Source organism: Nerophis ophidion, linkage group LG29 (genome assembly GCF_033978795.1).
Source record: "Nerophis ophidion isolate RoL-2023_Sa linkage group LG29, RoL_Noph_v1.0, whole genome shotgun sequence".
Classification (NCBI taxonomy): Eukaryota; Metazoa; Chordata; class Actinopteri; order Syngnathiformes; family Syngnathidae; genus Nerophis; species Nerophis ophidion.
In genome coordinates this window covers 28,676,356-28,703,718 of record NC_084639.1, presented here as the reverse complement: position 1 = coordinate 28,703,718, position 27,363 = coordinate 28,676,356, and the positions used below count along the sequence as shown (strand labels likewise).

The 27,363-nt window shown below is 43.5% G+C and overlaps 2 protein-coding genes across 7 annotated transcripts in view; both read right to left on the bottom strand.

Moving 5' to 3' along the window:
- Window positions 1–15,357, bottom strand: part of ccna2 (cyclin A2) — a 35,703-nt gene extending 20,346 nt beyond the window's left edge. For all 3 annotated transcript variants that reach the window (XM_061892019.1, XM_061892018.1, XM_061892020.1), the window contains exons 1-3: window positions 15,086–15,357; window positions 14,364–14,583; window positions 8,993–9,224 (exon numbers count right to left, since the gene is read on the bottom strand). In XM_061892019.1, coding sequence (XP_061748003.1) covers window positions 8,993–9,224; window positions 14,364–14,558 — 427 coding nt within the window. In that variant the 5' untranslated portion in view covers window positions 14,559–14,583; window positions 15,086–15,357. The remainder of the gene's footprint in view (window positions 1–8,992; window positions 9,225–14,363; window positions 14,584–15,085) is intronic.
- A 1,848-nt stretch (window positions 15,358–17,205) lies between these two features.
- Window positions 17,206–27,363, bottom strand: part of bbs7 (Bardet-Biedl syndrome 7) — a 20,211-nt gene continuing 10,053 nt past the window's right edge. For 3 of the 4 annotated variants that reach the window (XM_061892188.1, XM_061892185.1, XM_061892186.1), the window contains exons 15-20: window positions 26,703–26,842; window positions 25,818–25,982; window positions 19,517–19,626; window positions 19,349–19,452; window positions 17,532–17,655; window positions 17,206–17,469 (exon numbers count right to left, since the gene is read on the bottom strand). In XM_061892188.1, the coding sequence (XP_061748172.1) occupies window positions 17,336–17,469; window positions 17,532–17,655; window positions 19,349–19,452; window positions 19,517–19,626; window positions 25,818–25,982; window positions 26,703–26,842 (777 nt within the window). In that variant the 3' untranslated portion in view covers window positions 17,206–17,335. The remainder of the gene's footprint in view (window positions 17,470–17,531; window positions 17,656–19,348; window positions 19,453–19,516; window positions 19,627–25,817; window positions 25,983–26,702; window positions 26,843–27,363) is intronic. The other variant, XM_061892187.1, reaches the window with a different exon arrangement.

Genomic DNA, 27,363 nt, shown 5'->3' with positions numbered 1-27,363 from the left:
GTTCAAGTACCTGATTAGTCTTAAAGTCTTGGATAGTCTGGGTGAGGGCACATACCAAAACTGACCTGTCCATCGGAGTCTACACAAGTTCAAGTACCTGATTAGTCTTAAAGTCTTGAATAGTCTGGGTGAGGGCACATACCAAAACTGACCTGTCCATGGGAGTCTACACAAATTCAAGTACCTGATTAGTCTTAAAGTCTTGGATAGTCTGGGCGAGGGCACGTACCAAAACTGACGTGTCCATGGGAGTCTACACAAGTTCAAGTACCTGATTAGTTTTAAAGTCTTGGATAGTCTGGGTGAGGGCACGTACCAAAACTGACCTGTCCATGGGAGTCTACACAAGTTCAAGTACCTGATTAGTCTTAAAGTTTTGGATAGTCTGGGTGAGGGCACATACCAAAACTGACCTGTCCATGGGAGTCTACACAAGTTCAAGTACCTGATTAGTCTTAAAGTCTTGGATAGTCTGGGTGAGGGCACGTACCAAAACTGACCTGTCCATGGGAGTCTACACAAGTTCAAGTACCTGATTAGTCTTAAAGTCTTGGATAGTCTGGGTGAGGGCACATACCAAAACTGACCTGTCCATCGGAGTCTACACAAGTTCAAGTACCTGATTAGTCTTAAAGTCTTGAATAGTCTGGGTGAGGGCACATACCAAAACTGACCTGTCCATGGGAGTCTACACAAATTCAAGTACCTGATTAGTCTTAAAGTCTTGGATAGTCTGGGCGAGGGCACGTACCAAAACTGACGTGTCCATGGGAGTCTACACAAGTTCAAGTACCTGATTAGTTTTAAAGTCTTGGATAGTCTGGGTGAGGGCACATACCAAAACTGACCTGTCCATGGGAGTCTACACAAGTTCAAGTACCTGATTAGTGTTAAAGTCTTGGATAGTCTGGGTGAGGGCACGTACCAAAACTGACCTGTCCATGGGAGTCTACACAAGTTCAAGTACCTGATTAGTCTTAAAGTCTTGGATAGTCTGGGTAAGGGCACATACCAAAACTGACCTGTCCATGGGAGTCTACACAAGTTCAAGTACCTGATTAGTCTTAAAGTCTTGGATAGTCTGGGTGAGGGCACGTACCAAAACTGACCTGTCCATGGGAGTCTACACAAGTTCAAGTACCTGATTAGTCTTAAAGTCTTGGATAGTCTGGGTGAGGGCACGTACCAAAACTGACCTGTCCATGGGAGTCTACACAAGTTCAAGTACCTGATTAGTCTTAAAGTCTTGGATAGTCTGGGTGAGGGCACATACCAAAACTGACCTGTCCATGGGAGTCTACACAAGTTCAAGTACCTGATTAGTCTTAAAGTCTTGGATAGTCTGGGTGAGGGCACGTACCAAACCTGACATGTCCATGGGAGAGTGTACACAAGTTCAAGCATACAATTAGTCTTAGATAGTCTGAGTCAGGACACGTACCAAAACTGACCTGTCCATGGGAGTCTACACAAGTTCAAGTACCTGATTAGTCTTAAAGTCTTGGATAGTCTGGGCGAGGGCACGTACCAAAACTGACGGGTCCATGGGAGTCTACACAAGTTCAAGTACCTGATTAGTTTTAAAGTCTTGGATAGTCTGGGTGAGGGCACGTACCAAAACTGACCTGTCCATGGGAGTCTACACAAGTTCAAGTACCTGATTAGTCTTAAAGTCTTGGATAGTCTGGGTGAGGGCACGTACCAAAACTGACGTGTCCATGGGAGTCTACACAAGTTCAAGTACCTGATTAGTCTTAAAGTCTTGGATAGTCTGGGTGAGGGCACATACCAAAACTGACCTGTCCATGGGAGTCTACACAAGTTCAAGTACCTGATTAGTCTTAAAGTCTTGGATAGTCTGGGTGAGGGCACATACCAAAACTGACCTGTCCATGGGAGTCTACACAAGTTCAAGTACCTGATTAGTCTTAAAGTCTTGAATAGTCTGGGTGAGGGCACATACCAAAACTGACCTGTCCATGGGAGTCTACACAAATTCAAGTACCTGATTAGTCTTAAAGTCTTGGATAGTCTGGGCGAGGGCACGTACCAAAACTGACGTGTCCATGGGAGTCTACACAAGTTCAAGTACCTGATTAGTTTTAAAGTCTTGGATAGTCTGGGTGAGGGCACGTACCAAAACTGACCTGTCCATGGGAGTCTATACAAGTTCAAGTACCTGATTAGTCTTAAAGTCTTGGATAGTCTGGGTGAGGGCACATACCAAAACTGACCTGTCCATGGGAGTCTACACAAGTTCAAGTACCTGATTAGTCTTAAAGTTTTGGATAGTCTGGGTCAGGGCACATACCAAAACTGACCTGTCCATGGGAGTCTACACAAGTTCAAGTACCTGATTAGTCTTAAAGTCTTGGATAGTCTGGGTGAGGGCACGTACCAAAACTGACCTGTCCATGGGAGTCTACACAAGTTCAAGTACCTGATTAGTCTTAAAGTCTTGGATAGTCTGGGTGAGGGCACATACCAAAACTGACCTGTCCATCGGAGTCTACACAAGTTCAAGTACCTGATTAGTCTTAAAGTCTTGAATAGTCTGGGTGAGGGCACATACCAAAACTGACCTGTCCATGGGAGTCTACACAAATTCAAGTACCTGATTAGTCTTAAAGTCTTGGATAGTCTGGGCGAGGGCACGTACCAAAACTGACGTGTCCATGGGAGTCTACACAAGTTCAAGTACCTGATTAGTTTTAAAGTCTTGGATAGTCTGGGTGAGGGCACATACCAAAACTGACCTGTCCATGGGAGTCTACACAAGTTCAAGTACCTGATTAGTCTTAAAGTCTTGGATAGTCTGGGTGAGGGCACGTACCAAAACTGACCTGTCCATGGGAGTCTACACAAGTTCAAGTACCTGATTAGTCTTAAAGTCTTGGATAGTCTGGGTAAGGGCACATACCAAAACTGACCTGTCCATGGGAGTCTACACAAGTTCAAGTACCTGATTAGTCTTAAAGTCTTGGATAGTCTGGGTGAGGGCACGTACCAAAACGGACCTGTCCATGGGAGTCTACACAAGTTCAAGTACCTGATTAGTCTTAAAGTCTTGGATAGTCTGGGTGAGGGCACGTACCAAAACTGACCTGTCCATGGGAGTCTACACAAGTTCAAGTACCTGATTAGTCTTAAAGTCTTGGATAGTCTGGGTGAGGGCACATACCAAAACTGACCTGTCCATGGGAGTCTACACAAGTTCAAGTACCTGATTAGTCTTAAAGTCTTGGATAGTCTGGGTGAGGGCACGTACCAAACCTGACATGTCCATGGGAGAGTGTACACAAGTTCAAGCATACAATTAGTCTTAGATAGTCTGAGTCAGGACACGTACCAAAACTGACCTGTCCATGGGAGTCTACACAAGTTCAAGTACCTGATTAGTCTTAAAGTCTTGGATAGTCTGGGCGAGGGCACGTACCAAAACTGACGGGTCCATGGGAGTCTACACAAGTTCAAGTACCTGATTAGTTTTAAAGTCTTGGATAGTCTGGGTGAGGGCACGTACCAAAATTGACCTGTCCATGGGAGTCTACACAAGTTCAAGTACCTGATTAGTCTTAAAGTCTTGGATAGTCTGGGTGAGGGCACGTACCAAAACTGACGTGTCCATGGGAGTCTACACAAGTTCAAGTACCTGATTAGTCTTAAAGTCTTGGATAGTCTGGGTGAGGGCACATACCAAAACTGACCTGTCCATGGGAGTCTACACAAGTTCAAGTACCTGATTAGTCTTAAAGTCTTGGATAGTCTGGGCGGGGGCACATACCAAAACTGACCTGTCCATGGGAGTCTACACAAGTTGAAGTACCTGATTAGTCTTAAAGTCTTGAATAGTCTGGGTGAGGGCACATACCAAAACTGACCTGTCCATGGGAGTCTACACAAGTTCAAGTACCTGATTAGTCTTAAAGTCTTGGATAGTCTGGGTGAGGGCACGTACCAAAACTGACCTGTCCATGGGAGTCTACACAAGTTCAAGTACCTGATTAGTCTTAAAGTCTTGGATAGTCTGGGTGAGGGCACATACCAAAACTGACGTGTCCATGGGAGTCTACACAAGTTCAAGTACCTGATTAGTTTTAAAGTCTTGGATAGTCTGGGTGAGGGCACGTACCAAAACTGACCTGTCCATGGGAGTCTACACAAGTTCAAGTACCTGATTAGTCTTAAAGTCTTGGATAGTCTGGGTGAGGGCACATACCAAAACTGACCTGTCCATGGGAGTCTACACAAGTTCAAGTACCTGATTAGTCTTAAAGTCTTGGATAGTCTGGGTGAGGGCACGTACCAAAACTGACCTGTCCATGGGAGTCTACACAAGTTCAAGTACCTGATTAGTCTTAAAGTCTTGGATAGTCTGGGTAAGGGCACATACCAAAACTGACCTGTCCATGGGAGTCTACACAAGTTCAAGTACCTGATTAGTCTTAAAGTCTTGGATAGTCTGGGTGAGGGCACGTACCAAAACTGACCTGTCCATGGGAGTCTACACAAGTTCAAGTACCTGATTAGTCTTAAAGTTTTGGATAGTTTGGGTGAGGGCACATACCAAAACTGACCTGTCCATGGGAGTCTACACAAGTTCAAGTACCTGATTAGTCTTAAAGTCTTGGATAGTCTGGGTGAGGGCACGTACCAAAACTGACCTGTCCATGGGAGTCTACACAAGTTCAAGTACCTGATTAGTCTTAAAGTCTTGGATAGTCTGGGTGAGGGCACATACCAAAACTGACCTGTCCATCGGAGTCTACACAAGTTCAAGTACCTGATTAGTCTTAAAGTCTTGAATAGTCTGGGTGAGGGCACATACCAAAACTGACCTGTCCATGGGAGTCTACACAAATTCAAGTACCTGATTAGTCTTAAAGTCTTGGATAGTCTGGGCGAGGGCACGTACCAAAACTGACGTGTCCATGGGAGTCTACACAAGTTCAAGTACCTGATTAGTTTTAAAGTCTTGGATAGTCTGGGTGAGGGCACGTACCAAAACTGACCTGTCCATGGGAGTCTACACAAGTTCAAGTACCTGATTAGTCTTAAAGTTTTGGATAGTCTGGGTGAGGGCACATACCAAAACTGACCTGTCCATGGGAGTCTACACAAGTTCAAGTACCTGATTAGTCTTAAAGTCTTGGATAGTCTGGGTGAGGGCACGTACCAAAACTGACCTGTCCATGGGAGTCTACACAAGTTCAAGTACCTGATTAGTCTTAAAGTCTTGGATAGTCTGGGTGAGGGCACATACCAAAACTGACCTGTCCATCGGAGTCTACACAAGTTCAAGTACCTGATTAGTCTTAAAGTCTTGAATAGTCTGGGTGAGGGCACATACCAAAACTGACCTGTCCATGGGAGTCTACACAAATTCAAGTACCTGATTAGTCTTAAAGTCTTGGATAGTCTGGGCGAGGGCACGTACCAAAACTGACGTGTCCATGGGAGTCTACACAAGTTCAAGTACCTGATTAGTTTTAAAGTCTTGGATAGTCTGGGTGAGGGCACATACCAAAACTGACCTGTCCATGGGAGTCTACACAAGTTCAAGTACCTGATTAGTCTTAAAGTCTTGGATAGTCTGGGTGAGGGCACGTACCAAAACTGACCTGTCCATGGGAGTCTACACAAGTTCAAGTACCTGATTAGTCTTAAAGTCTTGGATAGTCTGGGTAAGGGCACATACCAAAACTGACCTGTCCATGGGAGTCTACACAAGTTCAAGTACCTGATTAGTCTTAAAGTCTTGGATAGTCTGGGTGAGGGCACGTACCAAAACTGACCTGTCCATGGGAGTCTACACAAGTTCAAGTACCTGATTAGTCTTAAAGTCTTGGATAGTCTGGGTGAGGGCACGTACCAAAACTGACCTGTCCATGGGAGTCTACACAAGTTCAAGTACCTGATTAGTCTTAAAGTCTTGGATAGTCTGGGTGAGGGCACATACCAAAACTGACCTGTCCATGGGAGTCTACACAAGTTCAAGTACCTGATTAGTCTTAAAGTCTTGGATAGTCTGGGTGAGGGCACGTACCAAACCTGACATGTCCATGGGAGAGTGTACACAAGTTCAAGCATACAATTAGTCTTAGATAGTCTGAGTCAGGACACGTACCAAAACTGACCTGTCCATGGGAGTCTACACAAGTTCAAGTACCTGATTAGTCTTAAAGTCTTGGATAGTCTGGGCGAGGGCACGTACCAAAACTGACGGGTCCATGGGAGTCTACACAAGTTCAAGTACCTGATTAGTTTTAAAGTCTTGGATAGTCTGGGTGAGGGCACGTACCAAAACTGACCTGTCCATGGGAGTCTACACAAGTTCAAGTACCTGATTAGTCTTAAAGTCTTGGATAGTCTGGGTGAGGGCACGTACCAAAACTGACGTGTCCATGGGAGTCTACACAAGTTCAAGTACCTGATTAGTCTTAAAGTCTTGGATAGTCTGGGTGAGGGCACGTACCAAAACTGACCTGTCCATGGGAGTCTACACAAGTTCAAGTACCTGATTAGTCTTAAAGTCTTGGATAGTCTGGGTGAGGGCACATACCAAAACTGACCTGTCCATCGGAGTCTACACAAGTTCAAGTACCTGATTAGTCTTAAAGTCTTGAATAGTCTGGGTGAGGGCACATACCAAAACTGACCTGTCCATGGGAGTCTACACAAATTCAAGTACCTGATTAGTCTTAAAGTCTTGGATAGTCTGGGCGAGGGCACGTACCAAAACTGACGTGTCCATGGGAGTCTACACAAGTTCAAGTACCTGATTAGTTTTAAAGTCTTGGATAGTCTGGGTGAGGGCACATACCAAAACTGACCTGTCCATGGGAGTCTACACAAGTTCAAGTACCTGATTAGTCTTAAAGTCTTGGATAGTCTGGGTGAGGGCACGTACCAAAACTGACCTGTCCATGGGAGTCTACACAAGTTCAAGTACCTGATTAGTCTTAAAGTCTTGGATAGTCTGGGTAAGGGCACATACCAAAACTGACCTGTCCATGGGAGTCTACACAAGTTCAAGTACCTGATTAGTCTTAAAGTCTTGGATAGTCTGGGTGAGGGCACGTACCAAAACTGACCTGTCCATGGGAGTCTACACAAGTTCAAGTACCTGATTAGTCTTAAAGTCTTGGATGGTCTGGGTGAGGGCACGTACCAAAACTGACCTGTCCATGGGAGTCTACACAAGTTCAAGTACCTGATTAGTCTTAAAGTCTTGGATAGTCTGGGTGAGGGCACATACCAAAACTGACCTGTCCATGGGAGTCTACACAAGTTCAAGTACCTGATTAGTCTTAAAGTCTTGGATAGTCTGGGTGAGGGCACGTACCAAACCTGACATGTCCATGGGAGAGTGTACACAAGTTCAAGCATACAATTAGTCTTAGATAGTCTGAGTCAGGACACGTACCAAAACTGACCTGTCCATGGGAGTCTACACAAGTTCAAGTACCTGATTAGTCTTAAAGTCTTGGATAGTCTGGGCGAGGGCACGTACCAAAACTGACGGGTCCATGGGAGTCTACACAAGTTCAAGTACCTGATTAGTTTTAAAGTCTTGGATAGTCTGGGTGAGGGCACGTACCAAAATTGACCTGTCCATGGGAGTCTACACAAGTTCAAGTACCTGATTAGTCTTAAAGTCTTGGATAGTCTGGGTGAGGGCACGTACCAAAACTGACGTGTCCATGGGAGTCTACACAAGTTCAAGTACCTGATTAGTCTTAAAGTCTTGGATAGTCTGGGTGAGGGCACATACCAAAACTGACCTGTCCATGGGAGTCTACACAAGTTCAAGTACCTGATTAGTCTTAAAGTCTTGGATAGTCTGGGCGGGGGCACGTACCAAAACTGACGTGTCCATGGGAGTCTACACAAGTTCAAGTACCTGATTAGTCTTAAAGTCTTGGATAGTCTGGGCGAGGGCACGTACCAAAACTGACGTGTCCATGGGAGTCTACACAAGTTCAAGTACCTGATTAGTCTTAAAGTCTTGGATAGTCTGGGTGAGGGCACATACCAAAACTGACCTGTCCATGGGAGTCTACACAAGTTCAAGTACCTGATTAGTCTTAAAGTCTTGGATAGTCTGGGTGAGGGCACGTACCAAAACTGACCTGTCCATGGGAGTCTACACAAGTTCAAGTACCTGATTAGTCTTAAAGTCTTGAATAGTCTGGGTGAGGGCACATACCAAAACTGACCTGTCCATGGGAGTCTACACAAATTCAAGTACCTGATTAGTCTTAAAGTCTTGGATAGTCTGGGCGAGGGCACGTACCAAAACTGACGTGTCCATGGGAGTCTACACAAGTTCAAGTACCTGATTAGTCTTAAAGTCTTGGATAGTCTGGGTGAGGGCACATACCAAAACTGACCTGTCCATGGGAGTCTACACAAGTTCAAGTACCTGATTAGTCTTAAAGTCTTGGATAGTCTGGGTGAGGGCACATACCAAAACTGACCTGTCCATGGGAGTCTACACAAGTTCAAGTACCTGATTAGTCTTAAAGTCTTGAATAGTCTGGGTGAGGGCACATACCAAAACTGACCTGTCCATGGGAGTCTACACAAATTCAAGTACCTGATTAGTCTTAAAGTCTTGGATAGTCTGGGCGAGGGCACGCACCAAAACTGACGTGTCCATGGGAGTCTACACAAGTTCAAGTACCTGATTAGTCTTAAAGTCTTGAATAGTCTGGGTGAGGGCACATACCAAAACTGACCTGTCCATGGGAGTCTACACAAGTTCAAGTACCTGATTAGTCTTAAAGTCTTGGATAGTCTGGGCGAGGGCACGTACCAAAACTGACGTGTCCATGGGAGTCTACACAAGTTCAAGTACCTGATTAGTCTTAAAGTCTTGAATAGTCTGGGTGAGGGCACATACCAAAACTGACCTGTCCATGGGAGTCTACACAAGTTCAAGTACCTGATTAGTCTTAAAGTCTTGGATAGTCTGGGTGAGGGCACGTACCAAAACTGACGTCCATGGCCGCAGGAATTTCCAGCATGGCCAGCGGTTGCCGCACACGTGTGACGGCATGGTCCACCTTTAGGGGCGGATCCTCCACCACTTTGGGGGCCCCTGGTGCGCGGTGCTTCTTGACACAGGCGCCCACTGCGTCGTCCACGTGGATCTGGAAGGTCTGCTTGGACGGGACTTTGCAGAGCTCTTCATTTTTGCAAGAAAGCGGCTGTGAGGACTCCTAACAAAAAAGGGACACAATTGCAAGACTATTACTCCTGGTAAAAACATCTATTTAAATGCAATTAGAAATGAAAGCAACACCTTATGATGAAAAACAGAGCATAAAATTAGAAGCCCTAGACCGAGGATAGGATAGGAGATTTGTCATCTTATAGTAGCAATAAGAACATTTCATCATCAAGCCTATTGGCCAAGAAGTACTTCTACACACACTGAAATCTTTCAACCAGGTTCTACTTATTTAGTATCCATTCATGCTCAGACTACATATACTCAAGACAAAGATGGCAAAAATGATTGCTTTGTTACATAAAATTAAAAACTCTGTAAATTAAAATGCTCTTAACATGTTATATGAGTCTTTCCTACTCCCGTATCTCAATAATTGTGTTGAAATCCAGGCTAACAATCACACATCAAACAACTCTATGTTCTTACTTCAAAAGAAAGCAATTAGAAATGCAAATTAAGCGGATTATGATCATGACCATACCGATAATCTGTTTATTCAATGAAGAAGATGAAAACTGCACGATCGTGTTGACCTCAACACTGCTATTGTGACCTACACAGCTCAGAAGCACATGCTGCCCGGGCGTCTACAGGAGAGCTCCAAACCTTGGGAGAGTCCCCATCACCTCAGAAGTTCAGCTGTCTTTCAGAAAGCAAACCTAAGAAGGATCTTAAAAAGTAAATGTGTTTGCTACTACGGTACATTTTTAGTCTACCTTAGACCTGCATTATCTTTTCCATCCTTTGTAAGAAAGCTACTGTGTGGAACAATTTCCCTAATGGATCATTGAAGATTGTCGAAGTCTGAGTTTACACAATGTATTTTTGTTGGTAGAATAAAAAAAAAGGTTATACTTGTAAAGCGCTTTTCTACCTTCAAGGTACTCAAGCGCATTAACACTATTTCCACATTCACACACTGATGGAGGGAGCTGCCATGAAAGGCCCTAACCACCACCACCCATCAGGAGCAAGGGAGAAGTGTCTTGCTCAAGGACACAACGGATGTGACAAAGTTGGTACTAGGTGGGGATTGAACCAGGAACCCTCAGGTTGCTGGCACGGCCACTCTCCCAATTGTGCCACACCATCCCATGTGTCAAACTCAAATACAGAGTGGGCCAAAATTTTAAACGGAACAAAGCCACGGGCCAAGTTTGAACAAATGAACCTTTTAATAGGGACCCAAACAAGTTTTGCATTAAATATTGAACAAGCAAGGCTTATATAACTTTAGTGACATGCAAAATACAGTTTCAAATAATAATAAAAAATATCAATGGCATATCAAATAAAATTTAAATAAAAATGTTATGCCTTTTTTTCTATTTTCAATCTTCTGAGGTAAATATCAAATTTTTTCCACAGGCTAATAATAAATTTGAAAATAAAATAACAATAATGAATGAACCAAACATTCAAGCCTTGAAGTAGCAAGAGAAAACGCATGAATAAAACGTTAATTATTGGTCAGTTTGCAGGAAGTATCCCGGAAGAGTTAGTGCTGCAAGGGTTTCTGGGTATTTGTTCTGTTGCGGATGTTCACCCGAAACGTGTTTGACATTCTTGTTTGGTGTGGGTTCACAGTGTGGTGCATATTTGTAACAGTGCTAAAGTTGTTTATACAGCCAACCTCAGTGTGACCTGTATGGCTGTTGACCAAGTATGCTTTGCATTCACTTGTGCGTGTGTGTAAAAGCCACAAATATTATGTGACACGCTGTTAGTATGGAGGAAAAGCGGACGTGACGACAGGTTGTAGACAACGCTAAAGGCAGTGCCTTAAATGCACGCCCCCAATGTAGTTGTCCAGGTGGAAATCGGTAGAAATTCGGGAGAATGGTTGCCCCGGGAGATTTTCAGGAGGGGCACTGAACTTCGGGAGTCTACTGGGAAAGTTAGGAAGGTTGGCAAGTATGAGTATTAGCTGTGAATGCGGTGTTACAGCGGCACCGATGCTGTAAAACACCGGCGGGCCAGCTCTAATGCTAAATTGATATTGCCTCAAGGGCCAAATTAAATTACACGGCGGGCCAGAGTTTGACACCCATGCCCTAATAAATACTGTTCCGGCTTCCTGGGAGTCATACTATTCTATTTTGATCGTTAAAAATGTGTTTCTTCCATTTTAAATTTGTTTAAGGTTTTACAGTATTTAAAAAATAAACCGGGGGCATCACTTGGGGTTTACATGTCACGCGAGTTAACTTCCTGTTGTCATGATTTCCTCTGGTTCAGAGCGATGTAAGACAGCACAGCCTGCATGGTCAATGTGCACAAGTGAACAGTTGAGCTACCAAGACAGCAACATGTTTATACAAGTTGATAATGTGTATGTCACGTCTGAATGTCTCTTGGAACCACACAGGAAAACCTTCATACTGACAGCCATAAGACTGTATAATGCATATGTTCCTTTTTGACTGTATTTATATTATTCACATGTCGATAATGGTGTATGATAGACTGTATTTATATTATTCACATGTCAATAATGCTGTATAATAGACTATTTATATTATTCACATGTCAATAATGCTGTATAATGGACTGTATTTATATTATTCACATGTCAATAATGCTGTATAATAGACTGTATTATTCACATGTGAATAATGCTGTATAATACACTATTTATATTACTCACATGTGAATAATGCTGTATAATACACTGTATTTATATTACTCACATGTGAATAATGCTGTATAATAGACTATTTATATTACTCACATGTGAATAATGCTGTATAATAGACTGTATTTATATTATTCACATGTGAATAATGCTGTATAATAGACTGTATTTATATTACTCACATGTGAATAATGCTGTATAATAGACTGTATTTATATTACTCACATGTGAATAATGCTGTATAATAGACTATTTATATTACTCACATGTGAATAATGCTGTATAATAGACTGTATTTATATTATTCACATGTGAATAATGCTGTATAATAGACTGTATTTATATTACTCACATGTGAATAATGCTGTATAATAGACTGTATTTATATTACTCACATGTGAATAATGCTGTATAATAGACTGTATTTATATTACTCACATGTGAATAATGCTGTATAATAGACTGTATATTACTCACATGTGAATAATGCTGTATAATACACTGTATTTATATTACTCACATGTGAATAATGCTGTATAATAGACTGTATTTATATTACATGTGAATAATGCTGTATAATACACTGTATTTATATTACTCACATGTGAATAATGCTGTATAATACACTGTATTTATATTACTCACATGTGAACAATGCTGTATAATAGACTGTATTCATATTATTCACATGTCAACAATGCCGTGTAATACACTGTATTTATATTATTCACATGTCAATAATGCTTTTTAATAGACTATGTTATTCACACGTCAAAATACCCAAATGTTTGTCTATTGTGAGCAGACTGCAGTGCTGAATTTCCCCCAGGGATCACTAAAATACTTTCTATTCTATTATATTGGTACAGGGTCCGCTCCCTGTATGATCAGTGCCAGAGCTTGGTCCACATTGCCAGCAGTAAGTCGGACACGTTTCCAGTGAGGGTTGGACTCCGCCAAGGCTGTCCTTTGTCACCCAGTCTGTTCATAACTTTTATGGACAGAATTTCTAGGCGCAGTCAAGGCTTTGAGGGGGTCCGGTTTGGCGACTGCAGGATTAGGTCTCTGCTTTTTGCAGAAGATGTGGTCCTGGTGGCTTCATCTGGCCAGGATCTTCAGCTCTCACTGGATCGGTTCGCAGCCGAGTGTGAAGTTACTGGGATGAGAATCAGTTTACCGGTCAATCTATGTTCCCATCCTCACCTATGGTCATGAGCTGTGGGTCATGACCGAAAGGACAAGATCACGGGTACAAGCGGCCCAAATGAGTTTCCTCTGCCGGGTGGCGGGGCTCTCCCTTAGAGATAGGGTGAGAAGCTCTGCCATCCTGGAGGAGCTCAAAGTAAAGCCGCTGCTCCTTCACATCGAGAGGAGCCAGATGAGGTGGTTCGGGCATCTGGTCAGGATGCCACCCGAACACCTCCCTAGGGAGGTGTTTAGGGCACGTCTGACCAGTAGGAGGCCACAGGGAAGAACCAGGACACGTTGGGAAGACTATGTCTCCCGGCTGGCCTGGGAACGTCTCGGGATCCCCCGGAAGGATCTGGACCAGGTGGCTGGGGAGAGGGAAGTCTGGGCATCTCTACCCCCGCCACCACACCTTGGATAAGCGGAGGATGATGGATGGAATTCTATTGTATTGGTGGTAGCATTTTAGCTACCATGAATTGATTAATGTGGACCCCCGACATAACCTCTTAATGCCCAAGTTGTTTGTTTACATGCTTTTATTTATCTTTGCTACTTGGGCTTATTGGACCCTAATTAGAATAAAAAGTAAGAATCATCTTTTGATACGATGTACTTGGTCCATAAGTAACAAACGTGTACGTCATGTTTAGTGACATGTTCATTCATATTTTTACACCTTTTTTCCCAAATTCCATTGTGTCATACTCTTCTGACACCAGCAGATGGCAGTATAAGTGTCCACATAAGTGGCCATAAGACCCCAATTCAGTAGTGTACACCATTTTGGAAATAAGAGCTTAAGGACGCTGTTACGTATGTGGCCACCACCAGGCAAGTTGAAAAACTTATTGGGGTGTTACTATTTAGTGGTCAATTGTACAGAATATGTAGCAGTGAACTGTGCAATCTACTAATACAACTTTCAACCAATCAAAGGCGGCTCCAGTCTGTTTATATATTGAAGTTACAGTTCATTTTATTACCTATTCTGCGTTTTATGTTGCACCAAGAACAATTCCTAGTCTGTGAAGCCATTCTCCAAGGACGGCAATAAAAGTGTTGTGTTGTCAACGAGGCTTCTAACCAGCATGTTCATTTCAAAGACTTGTTAACAGTTACATCTCATTCTTGGCGTGCGTGACGGCGCTAAGATGGCGGACAGGCTGGAGCGAGTGAAAAGAAGAGTTAGACGCGGGTACTTGTTGTTATTGTGACTCGGAAGTGAGGATTGGAACATAAAGTGGTAACAAAGAGCAGCCTTAGCTTAGCATGAGGCTAACTAACAAAGCGGAAACAGACCTGCTTGCTAGCCCGCTGCTTCTGGTTCTGGTTGTGGTTCTGCAGGGATCCCAGCACGGTTCTGTGGCTCGCCGCCTGCTGCTTGGGCGGAACATTCTCCTGGTTCTCGGCTTTGGGCTTCAAGGAGCCCCGCAGCCTCGACAGCATGTTCTCGTCGTTCGTGGAGCTCGTCTGACTGCGGATACTCGACGACATGCTGGCCAATACTCACCTTGGACAACTAGGAGTTAGATAAAGTCACATTGGACAACTAGGAGTTAGATAAAGTCACATTGGACAACTAGGAGTTAGATAAAGTCACATTGGACAACTAGGAGTTAGATAAAGTCACATTGGACAACTAGGAGTTAGATAAAGTCACCTTGGACAACTAGGAGTTAGATAAAGTCACATTGGACAACTAGGAGTTAGATAAAGTCACATTGGACAACTAGGAGTTAGATAAAGTCACATTGGACAACTAGGAGTTAGATAAAGTCACATTGGACAACTAGGAGTTAGATAAAGTCACATTGGACAACTAGGAGTTAGATAAAGTCACATTGGACAACTAGGAGTTAGATAAAGTCACATTGGACAACTAGGAGTTAGATAAAGTCACATTGGACAACTAGGAGTTAGATAAAGTCACATTGGACAACTAGGAGTTAGATAACGTTACATTGGACAACTAGGAGTTAGATAAAGTCACATTTTCCCAACTGCCAGTTATATAAAGTCACCTTTGGGAGCTGTAAAAAGTCAGCAACAATAGCGCGGCCACGGAGGCTAACGCTCGTTGTCTGCGAGGGAAGGTGGAAGCGCAACAAAGTTGGACAATACTTGCACAGCCAGGCAAATGTTCCAAAAAACCCCCGCGAAGTTCAGTATAGAAAAAGTAAAAAAGTTATAAGAAAAGAGGTGACTTTAAGGAGGAAGATTATGTGGCCGTCATGTTGCAGCCGACGAACACTTTGCTCTCGTTCAAGTAGCCCGCGAGGTTTGAAACGGGCCAATCACAGCGCAGCCTGCCTAATGACGTCACAAGCGTACGGAAGACCAGTTGGGACAAACGAGGAGGATTCCAAATTCAAAACCGCTTTAGGGCTATAAAAAGTGGGACACGGGACCTCCCTGTTTGGCACTCAGCATCAAGGCTTGGAATTGGCGGTTAAATCACCATAAATGATTCCCGGGCGCGGCAGCACTGCTGCACACTGCTCCCCTCACTTCCCAGGAGGTGAACAAGGATGATTGGTCAAATGCAGAGGACACATTTCACCACACCAGGTGTGTGTTTGTGACAATTATTGCTACTTTACTTTACTTTGAGAAGCGCCTGGCGGCTTCACTTCTCTTACACTTTATGTGGAACATGCATACATACCATGTCATCATCACACTGTTCCACTTTATGTGGAACATGCATACATACCATGTCATCATCACACTGTTCCACTTTATGTGGAACATGTATACATACAATGTCATCATCACACTGTTCCACTTTATGTGGAACATGTATACATACAATTTCATCATCACACTGTTCCACTTTATGTGGAACATGCATACATACAGTCATCATCACACTGTTGCACTTTATGTGGAACAGGCATACATAAAATGTCATCATTCCACTGTTCCACTTTCTGTGGAACATGCATACATACCATGTCATCATCACACTGTTCCACTTTATGTGGAACATGCATACATACCATGTCATCATCACACTGTTCCACTTCATGTGGAACATGCATACATACCATGTCATCATCACACTGTTCCACTTTATGTGGAACATGTATACATACAATGTCATCATCACACTGTTCCACTTTATGTGGAACATGTATACATACAATTTCATCATCACACTGTTCCACTTTATGTGGAACATGCATACATACAGTCATCATCACACTGTTGCACTTTATGTGGAACAGGCATACATAAAATGTCATCATTCCACTGTTCCACTTTCTGTGGAACATGCATACATACAATTTTATCATCACACTATTCCACTTTATGTGGAACATGCATACATACAATGTCATCATCACACTGTTCCACTTTATGTGGAACATGTATACATACCATGTCATCATCACACTGTTCCACTTTATGTGGAACATGCATACATACAATGTCATCATCACACTATTCCACTTTATGTGGAACATGTATACATACCATGTCATCATCACACTGTTCCACTTTATGTGGAACATGCATACATACCATGTCATCATCACACTGTTCCACTTTATGTGGAACATGCATACATACAATGTCATCATCACACTATTCCAGTTGTTTCATTACAGCACGTCCGAAATGGAGCAGGAAGAAGCAGAGCTTATTTAACCCTACCCCTTTTCATACCATAGCAGTTTTATCCCATTTCCTTGTTCTGTGTAACAGAACAGTGAACAAATAAATATCATAATAAGCATACAAATATTAAATACATAATCTTTGTCTCAATACAAAAAAAAGTTTGAAGATGTTGATCATAATTCCTGTTGTGTGTACTTAGTGAACACTTGTAGTTTGAAGCCTCACCTGCACAGTGGCCTAGTGGTTAGAGTGTCCGCCCTGAGATCGTTAGGTCGTGACTTGTCCAGGCTGTACTCCGCCTTCCACCCGAATGCAGCTGAGATAGGCTCCAGCACCCTCCATGACCCCGAAAGGGACAAGCGGTAGTAAATGGATGGATGGATGGAGTTCAAACAAAGACTATAAGGATGTTGCTCCAGTTTGGTTATTAAACAGGTTAGAATGCAAGAAAACAACAACCTCTTGTGCTCCGCTCTCTCATTATGTCTGTCAAGAATAGACAAACTTCCACAAAAAGTGCAGTTCCCCTTGAAGTCAAAGTACTTTATTACTAACGCAAATAGACAACTATTACTTTATTACTAACACAAATATACAACTATTAGAGATATTTGAAAGAAGTCAAGAAATGATCCTCAATGAAGAAGCTATGTTTCGCTGAAAAAGTCCAAGAGGGATTTAAGATCGTAATTGTCCAGGATCTCCAGCAGTGACGACACTTTGCTTTTCACATTCTGACCTTTGAACTTGAACTTATCGATGAAGAGGTCGGTGATCATGCCTGCAGGGAGGATGAAGTAACAGCCAAGACTAGGAGAGGACCAATATAAAAACTAAACTCACCATAAAGTCTTTCCAGGGGCGCTGGCTGCTTCTTGTACTCCTCCAGGAGACTGGACGATTCATCCAGAATGTTCCGATACTCTGAAGTGAGGAAGTCTGTGTTGCCCTCATGGACCTGTAGTTCCTACAAGGAAACAGATAGAACATGGTGGTCATGGACCTACAGTTCCTTATAGAAGCAGATAGAACATGGTGGTCATGGACCTACAGTTCCTTATAGAAGCAGATAGAACATGGTGGTCATGGACCTACAGTTCCTTATAGAAGCAGATAGAACATGGTGGTCATGGACCTACAGTTCCTTATAGAAGCAGATAGAACATGGTGGTCATGGACCTACAGTTCCTTATAGAAGCAGATAGAACATGGTGGTCATGGACCTACAGTTCCTTAAAGAAGCAGATAGAACATGGTGGTCATGGACCTACAGTTCCTCATAGAAGTATATAGAACATGGTGGTCATGGACCTACAGTTCCTTAAAGAAGTATATAGAACATGGTGGTCATGGACCTACAGTTCCTTATAGAAGCAGATAGAACATGGTGGTCATGGACCTACAGTTCCTTAAAGAAGTATATAGAACATGGTGGCCATGGACCTACAGTTCCTTATAGAAGCAGATAGAACATGGTGGTCATGGACCTACAGTTCCTTAAAGAAGCAGATAGAACATGGTGGTCATGGACCTACAGTTCCTCATAGAAGTATATAGAACATGGTGGCCATGGACCTACAGTTCCTCATAGAAGCAGCTAGAACATGGTGGTCATGAACCTACAGTTCCTTAAAGAAGTATATAGAACATGGTGGTCATGAACCTACAGTTCCTAGAATAAGCAGATAGAACATGGTGAACCTACAGTTCCTAGAGGAAGCAGATAGAAGCTACAGTTCCTAGAAGAAAGAGCTAGAAGCTACAGTTCCTAGAAGAAGCAGATAGAAGCTACAGTTCCTAGAAGAAAGAGCTAGAAGGTACGGTTCCTAGAAGTAGCAGATATAAGCTACAGTTCCTAGAAGAAGCAGATAGAAGCTACAGTTCCTAGAAGAAGCAGATAGAAGCTACAGTTCCTAGAAGAAAGAGCTACAAGCTACGGTTCCTAGAAGAAGCAGATAGAAGCTACAGTTCCTAGAAGAAGCATATAGAAGCTACAGTTCCTAGAAGAAAGAGCTAGAAGCTACAGTTCCTAGAAGAAAGAGCTAGAAGCTACAGTTCCTAGAAGAAGCAGATAGAAGCTACAGTTCCTAGAAGAAGCAGATAGAAGCTACAGTTCCTAGAAGAAGCAGATAGAAGCTACAGTTCCTAGAAGAAGCAGATAGAAGCTACAGTTCCTAGAAGAAGCAGATAGAAGCTACAGTTCCTAGAAGAAGCAGATAGAAGCTACAGTTCTTAGAAGAAGCATATAGAAGCTACAGTTCCCAGAAGAAGCATATAGAAGCTACAGTTCCTAGAAGAAGCAGATAGAAGCTACAGTTCCTAGAAGAAGCAGATAGAAGCTACAGTTCCTAGAAGAAGCAGATAGAAGCTACAGTTCCTAGAAGAAGCAGATAGAAGCTACAGTTCCTAGAAGAAGCAGATAGAAGCTACAGTTCCTAGAAGAAGCAGATAGAAGCTACAGTTCTTAGAAGAAGCATATAGAAGCTACAGTTCCTAGAAGAAGCAGATAGAAGCTACAGTTCTTAGAAGAAGCATATAGAAGCTACAGTTCCTAGAAGAAGCAGATAGAAGCTACAGTTCCTAGAAGAAGCATATAGAAGCTACAGTTCCTAGAAGAAGCAGCTAGAAGAAGGTGCATACATAGTTGCGTGAATACTTACTTTCAGGGCATCAATGAGCTGCACCTTCCTGGCCAGCACCAACTGGTACTCCAGTTTGGGGTGGATCATCTTCAGGGTGTGTGTGACGGAGTCATCATTGATGTCTGCACACATACAGTAACATCTCAAGCTGTCTTCAAGGAAGCTTGTGGAAGACAAGCCACTCACCGTAAGAAACGTTGAGGTTGATTTTGCGTTTGGTGGCTTCTTTGGAGAGAACGTCGCTGAGGATGGAGATGGTGGAGATGTTGTCTGACTTGAAGTGGGCCTCCCCTTTGCTAGAAAAGAGCCAGATTGTAGAGCTGGGAGCTGAAGGAGCAGGTGTATGTACCAGTATTGTAGCTGAAGGAGCAGGTGTATGTACCACTATTGTAGCTGAAGGAGCAGGTGTATGTACCAGTATTGTAGCTGAAGGAGCAGGTGTATGTACCAGTATTGTAGCTGAAGGAGCAGGTGTATGTACCAGTATTGTAGCTGAAGGAGCAGGTGTACGTACCAGTATTGTAGCTGAAGGAGCAGGTGTACGTACCAGTATTGTAGCTGAAGGAGCAGGTGTATGTAACAGTATTGTAGCTGAAGGAGCAGGTGTATGTACCAGTATTGTAGCTGAAGGAGCAGGTGTATGTACCAGTATTGTAGCTGAAGGAGCAGGTGTATGTACCAGTATTGTAGCTGAAGGAGCAGGTGTACGTACCAGTATTGTAGCTGAAGGAGCAGGTGTATGTACCAGTATTGTAGCTGAAGGAGCAGGTGTACGTACCAGTATTGTAGCTGAAGGAGCAGGTGTACGTACCAGTATTGTAGCTGAAGGAGCAGGTGTATGTACCAGTATTGTAGCTGAAGGAGCAGGTGTATGTACCAGTATTGTAGCTGAAGGAGCAGGTGTACGTACCAGTATTGTAGCTGAAGGAGCAGGTGTATGTACCAGTATTGTAGCTGAAGGAGCAGGTGTATGTACCAGTATTGTAGCTGAAGGAGCAGGTGTACGTACCAGTATTGTAGCTGAAGGAGCAGGTGTATGTACCAGTATTGTAGCTGAAGGAGCAGGTGTATGTACCAGTATTGTAGCTGAAGGAGCAGGTGTATGTACCAGTATTGTAGCTGAAGGAGCAGGTGTATGTACCAGTATTGTAGCTGAAGGATCAGGTGTATGTACCAGTATTGTAGCTGAAGGAGCAGGTGTATGTACCAGTATTGTAGCTGAAGGAGCAGGTGTATGTACCAGTATTGTAGCTGAAGGAGCAGGTGTATGTACCAGTATTGTAGCTGAAGGAGCAGGTGTATGTACCAGTATTGTAGCTGAAGGAGCAGGTGTATGTACCAGTATTGTAGCTGAAGGAGCAGGTGTATGTACCAGTATTGTAGCTGAAGGAGCAGGTGTATGTACCAGTATTGTAGCTGAAGGAGCAGGTGTATGTACCAGTATTGTAGCTGAAGGAGCAGGTGTATGTACCAGTATTGTAGCTGAAGGAGCAGGTGTATGTACCAGTATTGTAGCTGAAGGAGCAGGTGTATGTACCAGTATTGTAGCTGAAGGAGCAGGTGTATGTACCAGTATTGTAGCTGAAGGAGCAGGTGTATGTACCAGTATTGTAGCTGAAGGAGCAGGTGTACGTACCAGTATTGTAGCTGAAGGAGCAGGTGTACGTACCAGTATTGTAGCTGAAGGAGCAGGTGTACGTACCAGTATTGTAGCTGAAGGAGCAGGTGTATGTACCAGTATTGTAGCTGAAGGAGCAGGTGTATGTACCAGTATTGTAGCTGAAGGAGCAGGTGTATGTACCAGTATTGTAGCTGAAGGAGCAGGTGTATGTACCAGTATTGTAGCTGAAGGAGCAGGTGTATGTACCAGTATTGTAGCTGTAGGAGCAGGTGTATGTACCAGTATTGTAGCTGAAGGAGCAGGTGTATGTACCAGTATTGTAGCTGAAGGAGCAGGTGTATGTACCAGTATTGTAGCTGAAGGAGCAGGTGTATGTACCAGTATTGTAGCTGAAGGAGCAGGTGTATGTACCAGTATTGTAGCTGAAGGAGCAGGTGTATGTACCAGTATTGTAGCTGAAGGAGCAGGTGTATGTACCAGTATTGTAGCTGAAGGAGCAGGTGTACGTACCAGTATTGTAGCTGAAGGAGCAGGTGTATGTACCAGTATTGTAGCTGAAGGAGCAGGTGTATGTACCAGTATTGTAGCTGAAGGAGCAGGTGTACGTACCAGTATTGTAGCTGAAGGAGCAGGTGTACGTACCAGTATTGTAGCTGAAGGAGCAGGTGTATGTACCAGTATTGTAGCTGAAGGAGCAGGTGTACGTACCAGTATTGTAGCTGAAGGAGCAGGTGTACGTACCAGTATTGTAGCTGAAGGAGCAGGTGTATGTACCAGTATTGTAGCTGAAGGAGCAGGTGTATGTACCACTATTGTAGCTGAAGGAGCAGGTGTATGTACCAGTATTGTAGCTGAAGGAGCAGGTGTATGTACCAGTATTGTAGCTGAAGGAGCAGGTGTACGTACCAGTATTGTAGCTGAAGGAGCAGGTGTATGTACCAGTATTGTAGCTGAAGGAGCAGGTGTATGTACCAGTATTGTAGCTGAAGGAGCAGGTGTATGTACCAGTATTGTAGCTGAAGGAGCAGGTGTATGTACCACTATTGTAGCTGAAGGAGCAGGTGTATGTACCAGTATTGTAGCTGAAGGAGCAGGTGTATGTACCAGTATTGTAGCTGAAGGAGCAGGTGTACGTACCAGTATTGTAGCTGAAGGAGGAGGTGTATGTACCAGTATTGTAGCTGAAGGAGCAGGTGTATGTACCAGTATTGTAGCTGAAGGAGCAGGTGTATGTACCAGTATTGTAGCTGAAGGAGCAGGTGTACGTACCAGTATTGTAGCTGAAGGAGCAGGTGTATGTACCAGTATTGTAGCTGAAGGAGCAGGTGTATGTACCAGTATTGTAGCTGAAGGAGCAGGTGTATGTACCAGTATTGTAGCTGAAGGAGCAGGTGTATGTACCAGTATTGTAGCTGAAGGAGCAGGTGTACGTACCAGTATTGTAGCTGAAGGAGCAGGTGTATGTACCAGTATTGTAGCTGAAGGAGCAGGTGTATGTACCAGTATTGTAGCTGAAGGAGCAGGTGTATGTACCAGTATTGTAGCTGAAGGAGCAGGTGTATGTACCACTATTGTAGCTGAAGGAGCAGGTGTATGTACCAGTATTGTAGCTGAAGGAGCAGGTGTATGTACCAGTATTGTAGCTGAAGGAGCAGGTGTACGTACCAGTATTGTAGCTGAAGGAGCAGGTGTACGTACCAGTATTGTAGCTGAAGGAGCAGGTGTATGTACCAGTATTGTAGCTGAAGGAGCAGGTGTATGTACCAGTATTGTAGCTGAAGGAGCAGGTGTATGTACCAGTATTGTAGCTGAAGGAGCAGGTGTATGTACCAGTATTGTAGCTGAAGGAGCAGGTGTATGTACCAGTATTGTAACTGAAGGAGCAGGTGTATGTACCAGTATTGTAGCTGAAGGAGCAGGTGTATGTACCAGTATTGTAGCTGAAGGAGCAGGTGTATGTACCAGTATTGTAGCTGAAGGAGCAGGTGTATGTACCAGTATTGTAGCTGAAGGAGCAGGTGTACGTACCAGTATTGTAGCTGAAGGAGCAGGTGTATGTACCAGTATTGTAGCTGAAGGAGCAGGTGTATGTACCAGTATTGTAGCTGAAGGAGCAGGTGTATGTACCAGTATTGTAGCTGAAGGATCAGGTGTATGTACCAGTATTGTAGCTGAAGGAGCAGGTGTATGTACCAGTATTGTAGCTGAAGGAGCAGGTGTATGTACCAGTATTGTAGCTGAAGGAGCAGGTGTATGTACCAGTATTGTAGCTGAAGGAGCAGGTGTATGTACCAGTATTGTAGCTGAAGGAGCAGGTGTATGTACCAGTATTGTAGCTGAAGGAGCAGGTGTATGTACCAGTATTGTAGCTGAAGGAGCAGGTGTATGTACCAGTATTGTAGCTGAAGGAGCAGGTGTATGTACCAGTATTGTAGCTGAAGGAGCAGGTGTATGTACCAGTATTGTAGCTGAAGGAGCAGGTGTATGTACCAGTATTGTAGCTGAAGGAGCAGGTGTATGTACCAGTATTGTAGCTGAAGGAGCAGGTGTATGTACCAGTATTGTAGCTGAAGGAGCAGGTGTATGTACCAGTATTGTAGCTGAAGGAGCAGGTGTACGTACCAGTATTGTAGCTGAAGGAGCAGGTGTACGTACCAGTATTGTAGCTGAAGGAGCAGGTGTACGTACCAGTATTGTAGCTGAAGGAGCAGGTGTATGTACCAGTATTGTAGCTGAAGGAGCAGGTGTATGTACCAGTATTGTAGCTGAAGGAGCAGGTGTATGTACCAGTATTGTAGCTGAAGGAGCAGGTGTATGTACCAGTATTGTAGCTGAAGGAGCAGGTGTATGTACCAGTATTGTAGCTGTAGGAGCAGGTGTATGTACCAGTATTGTAGCTGAAGGAGCAGGTGTATGTACCAGTATTGTAGCTGAAGGAGCAGGTGTATGTACCAGTATTGTAGCTGAAGGAGCAGGTGTATGTACCAGTATTGTAGCTGAAGGAGCAGGTGTATGTACCAGTATTGTAGCTGAAGGAGCAGGTGTATGTACCAGTATTGTAGCTGAAGGAGCAGGTGTATGTACCAGTATTGTAGCTGAAGGAGCAGGTGTACGTACCAGTATTGTAGCTGAAGGAGCAGGTGTATGTACCAGTATTGTAGCTGAAGGAGCAGGTGTATGTACCAGTATTGTAGCTGAAGGAGCAGGTGTACGTACCAGTATTGTAGCTGAAGGAGCAGGTGTACGTACCAGTATTGTAGCTGAAGGAGCAGGTGTATGTACCAGTATTGTAGCTGAAGGAGCAGGTGTACGTACCAGTATTGTAGCTGAAGGAGCAGGTGTACGTACCAGTATTGTAGCTGAAGGAGCAGGTGTATGTACCAGTATTGTAGCTGAAGGAGCAGGTGTATGTACCACTATTGTAGCTGAAGGAGCAGGTGTATGTACCAGTATTGTAGCTGAAGGAGCAGGTGTATGTACCAGTATTGTAGCTGAAGGAGCAGGTGTACGTACCAGTATTGTAGCTGAAGGAGCAGGTGTATGTACCAGTATTGTAGCTGAAGGAGCAGGTGTATGTACCAGTATTGTAGCTGAAGGAGCAGGTGTATGTACCAGTATTGTAGCTGAAGGAGCAGGTGTATGTACCACTATTGTAGCTGAAGGAGCAGGTGTATGTACCAGTATTGTAGCTGAAGGAGCAGGTGTATGTACCAGTATTGTAGCTGAAGGAGCAGGTGTACGTACCAGTATTGTAGCTGAAGGAGGAGGTGTATGTACCAGTATTGTAGCTGAAGGAGCAGGTGTATGTACCAGTATTGTAGCTGAAGGAGCAGGTGTATGTACCAGTATTGTAGCTGAAGGAGCAGGTGTACGTACCAGTATTGTAGCTGAAGGAGCAGGTGTATGTACCAGTATTGTAGCTGAAGGAGCAGGTGTATGTACCAGTATTGTAGCTGAAGGAGCAGGTGTATGTACCAGTATTGTAGCTGAAGGAGCAGGTGTATGTACCAGTATTGTAGCTGAAGGAGCAGGTGTACGTACCAGTATTGTAGCTGAAGGAGCAGGTGTATGTACCAGTATTGTAGCTGAAGGAGCAGGTGTATGTACCAGTATTGTAGCTGAAGGAGCAGGTGTATGTACCAGTATTGTAGCTGAAGGAGCAGGTGTATGTACCACTATTGTAGCTGAAGGAGCAGGTGTATGTACCAGTATTGTAGCTGAAGGAGCAGGTGTATGTACCAGTATTGTAGCTGAAGGAGCAGGTGTACGTACCAGTATTGTAGCTGAAGGAGCAGGTGTACGTACCAGTATTGTAGCTGAAGGAGCAGGTGTATGTACCAGTATTGTAGCTGAAGGAGCAGGTGTATGTACCAGTATTGTAGCTGAAGGAGCAGGTGTATGTACCAGTATTGTAGCTGAAGGAGCAGGTGTATGTACCAGTATTGTAGCTGAAGGAGCAGGTGTATGTACCAGTATTGTAACTGAAGGAGCAGGTGTATGTACCAGTATTGTAGCTGAAGGAGCAGGTGTATGTACCAGTATTGTAGCTGAAGGAGCAGGTGTATGTACCAGTATTGTAGCTGAAGGAGCAGGTGTATGTACCAGTATTGTAGCTGAAGGAGCAGGTGTACGTACCAGTATTGTAGCTGAAGGAGCAGGTGTATGTACCAGTATTGTAGCTGAAGGAGCAGGTGTATGTACCAGTATTGTAGCTGAAGGAGCAGGTGTACGTACCAGTATTGTAGCTGAAGGAGCAGGTGTACGTACCAGTATTGTAGCTGAAGGAGCAGGTGTACGTACCAGTATTGTAGCTGAAGGAGCAGGTGTACGTACCAGTATTGTAGCTGAAGGAGCAGGTGTACGTACCAGTAGGTGGTCTGCAGCTGCGTGCCCAGGAAAGTGTTGTGGAAGTAGAAGGTGACACTTTCTCCCGCTGGGGTCTTCTCCGGCACCTCCGGCAAGCAGAAGACCACCCAAGAGTGGATCTCTGCCAAACTGAACTGTCCCACCAGACTCAGCCTGTTCATGGGCCTGGACAGTCACACACATTGTTATCTACTATTAGTTATGACCATTGTTATCTATTCTCACCCTACTATGTAAAGTACTTACAGTCACAAAAGAAAAGTTCTATTTAAATAGAATTCACTTCACTTCATGTATTATCATTATCCTTATTATCTGTTATCAGTACTATTATTTATTAACATTATTATCTACTAGCAGTACTATTATCATTATTTGTTATCATTATTGTCAATTAGCATTACTATTATTTATTATCATTAGCTAAGCTCCAGCACCCCCTGCGACCCCATAAGGGACAAGCGGTAGAAATGAATGGGTGGATTATCTATTAGTATTACCACTATCATTATTTGTTATCATTATCATTATTATTATTATCTATTATAATTATTATTACATTATCTACTAGCATTACTATTATCATTATTTGTTATTATCATTTTTATTATTAACTATTAGCATTAATATTATCCTTCATTTTTATGTGCCACTAATACTATCATTATTATTATAAATGTATTATTACAGTGGCACAAAGATTATTATTGCCTACTACCATTACAGCAGCACTAATATGATCATTATTATTATCATTATTCATGTATTATTACAGTGGCACTATGATGATTATTATCTACCATCATTACAGTGGCACTAATATTTCCATTACTATTATTAATGTATTATCACAGTGTCAGGATGATGATTGTGATGAACATTGACCTGTCCTGCTGGATGCTGTGTGCGCGCTGGTGAAGAGAAAGAGGTTTGATGTGGTACTGGCGAAGCTGACAGGTCTTAGGCTGCAGTCTGTGGGTGACATAAGCCCGCAGGGTGCCGTACTGTCCCTCGATGGACCTCACCTGGAACGCACGCACGCACACGCACACACGCACGCACGCACGCACGCACGCACGCACGCACGCACGCACGCACGCACGCACACACACACACACACACACACACACACACACACACAGGTAGTGTGTTACCTGTGGCTACACCATTGGTCCACTACCTCACTTCCTGTCCACTTATTTCACGGCAGTAACATTCTTGTGTGCTTGTCATTTTTCAATCCACTTGAACTAAAAGTCAAAATAAAAGACTACATACCAAACTTATTTCACTGTCGCCATGGTGACTGTGACCACTCTATGCGGACACAGACCCAAAAGAAGTGCTAGGCTCTCTTCAACTACTTGATCCACAATGCTGACCATTGCAAATTCTACTTGCTGCTATCTATCTATCTATCTATCTATCTATCTATCTATCTATCTATCTAGTATAAAACAGTGTGTACAAAGTATAAAATACTGTGTACAAATAGTGTGTACAAAGTATAAAACAGTGTGTACTATTAGTGTGTAGAAAGTATCAG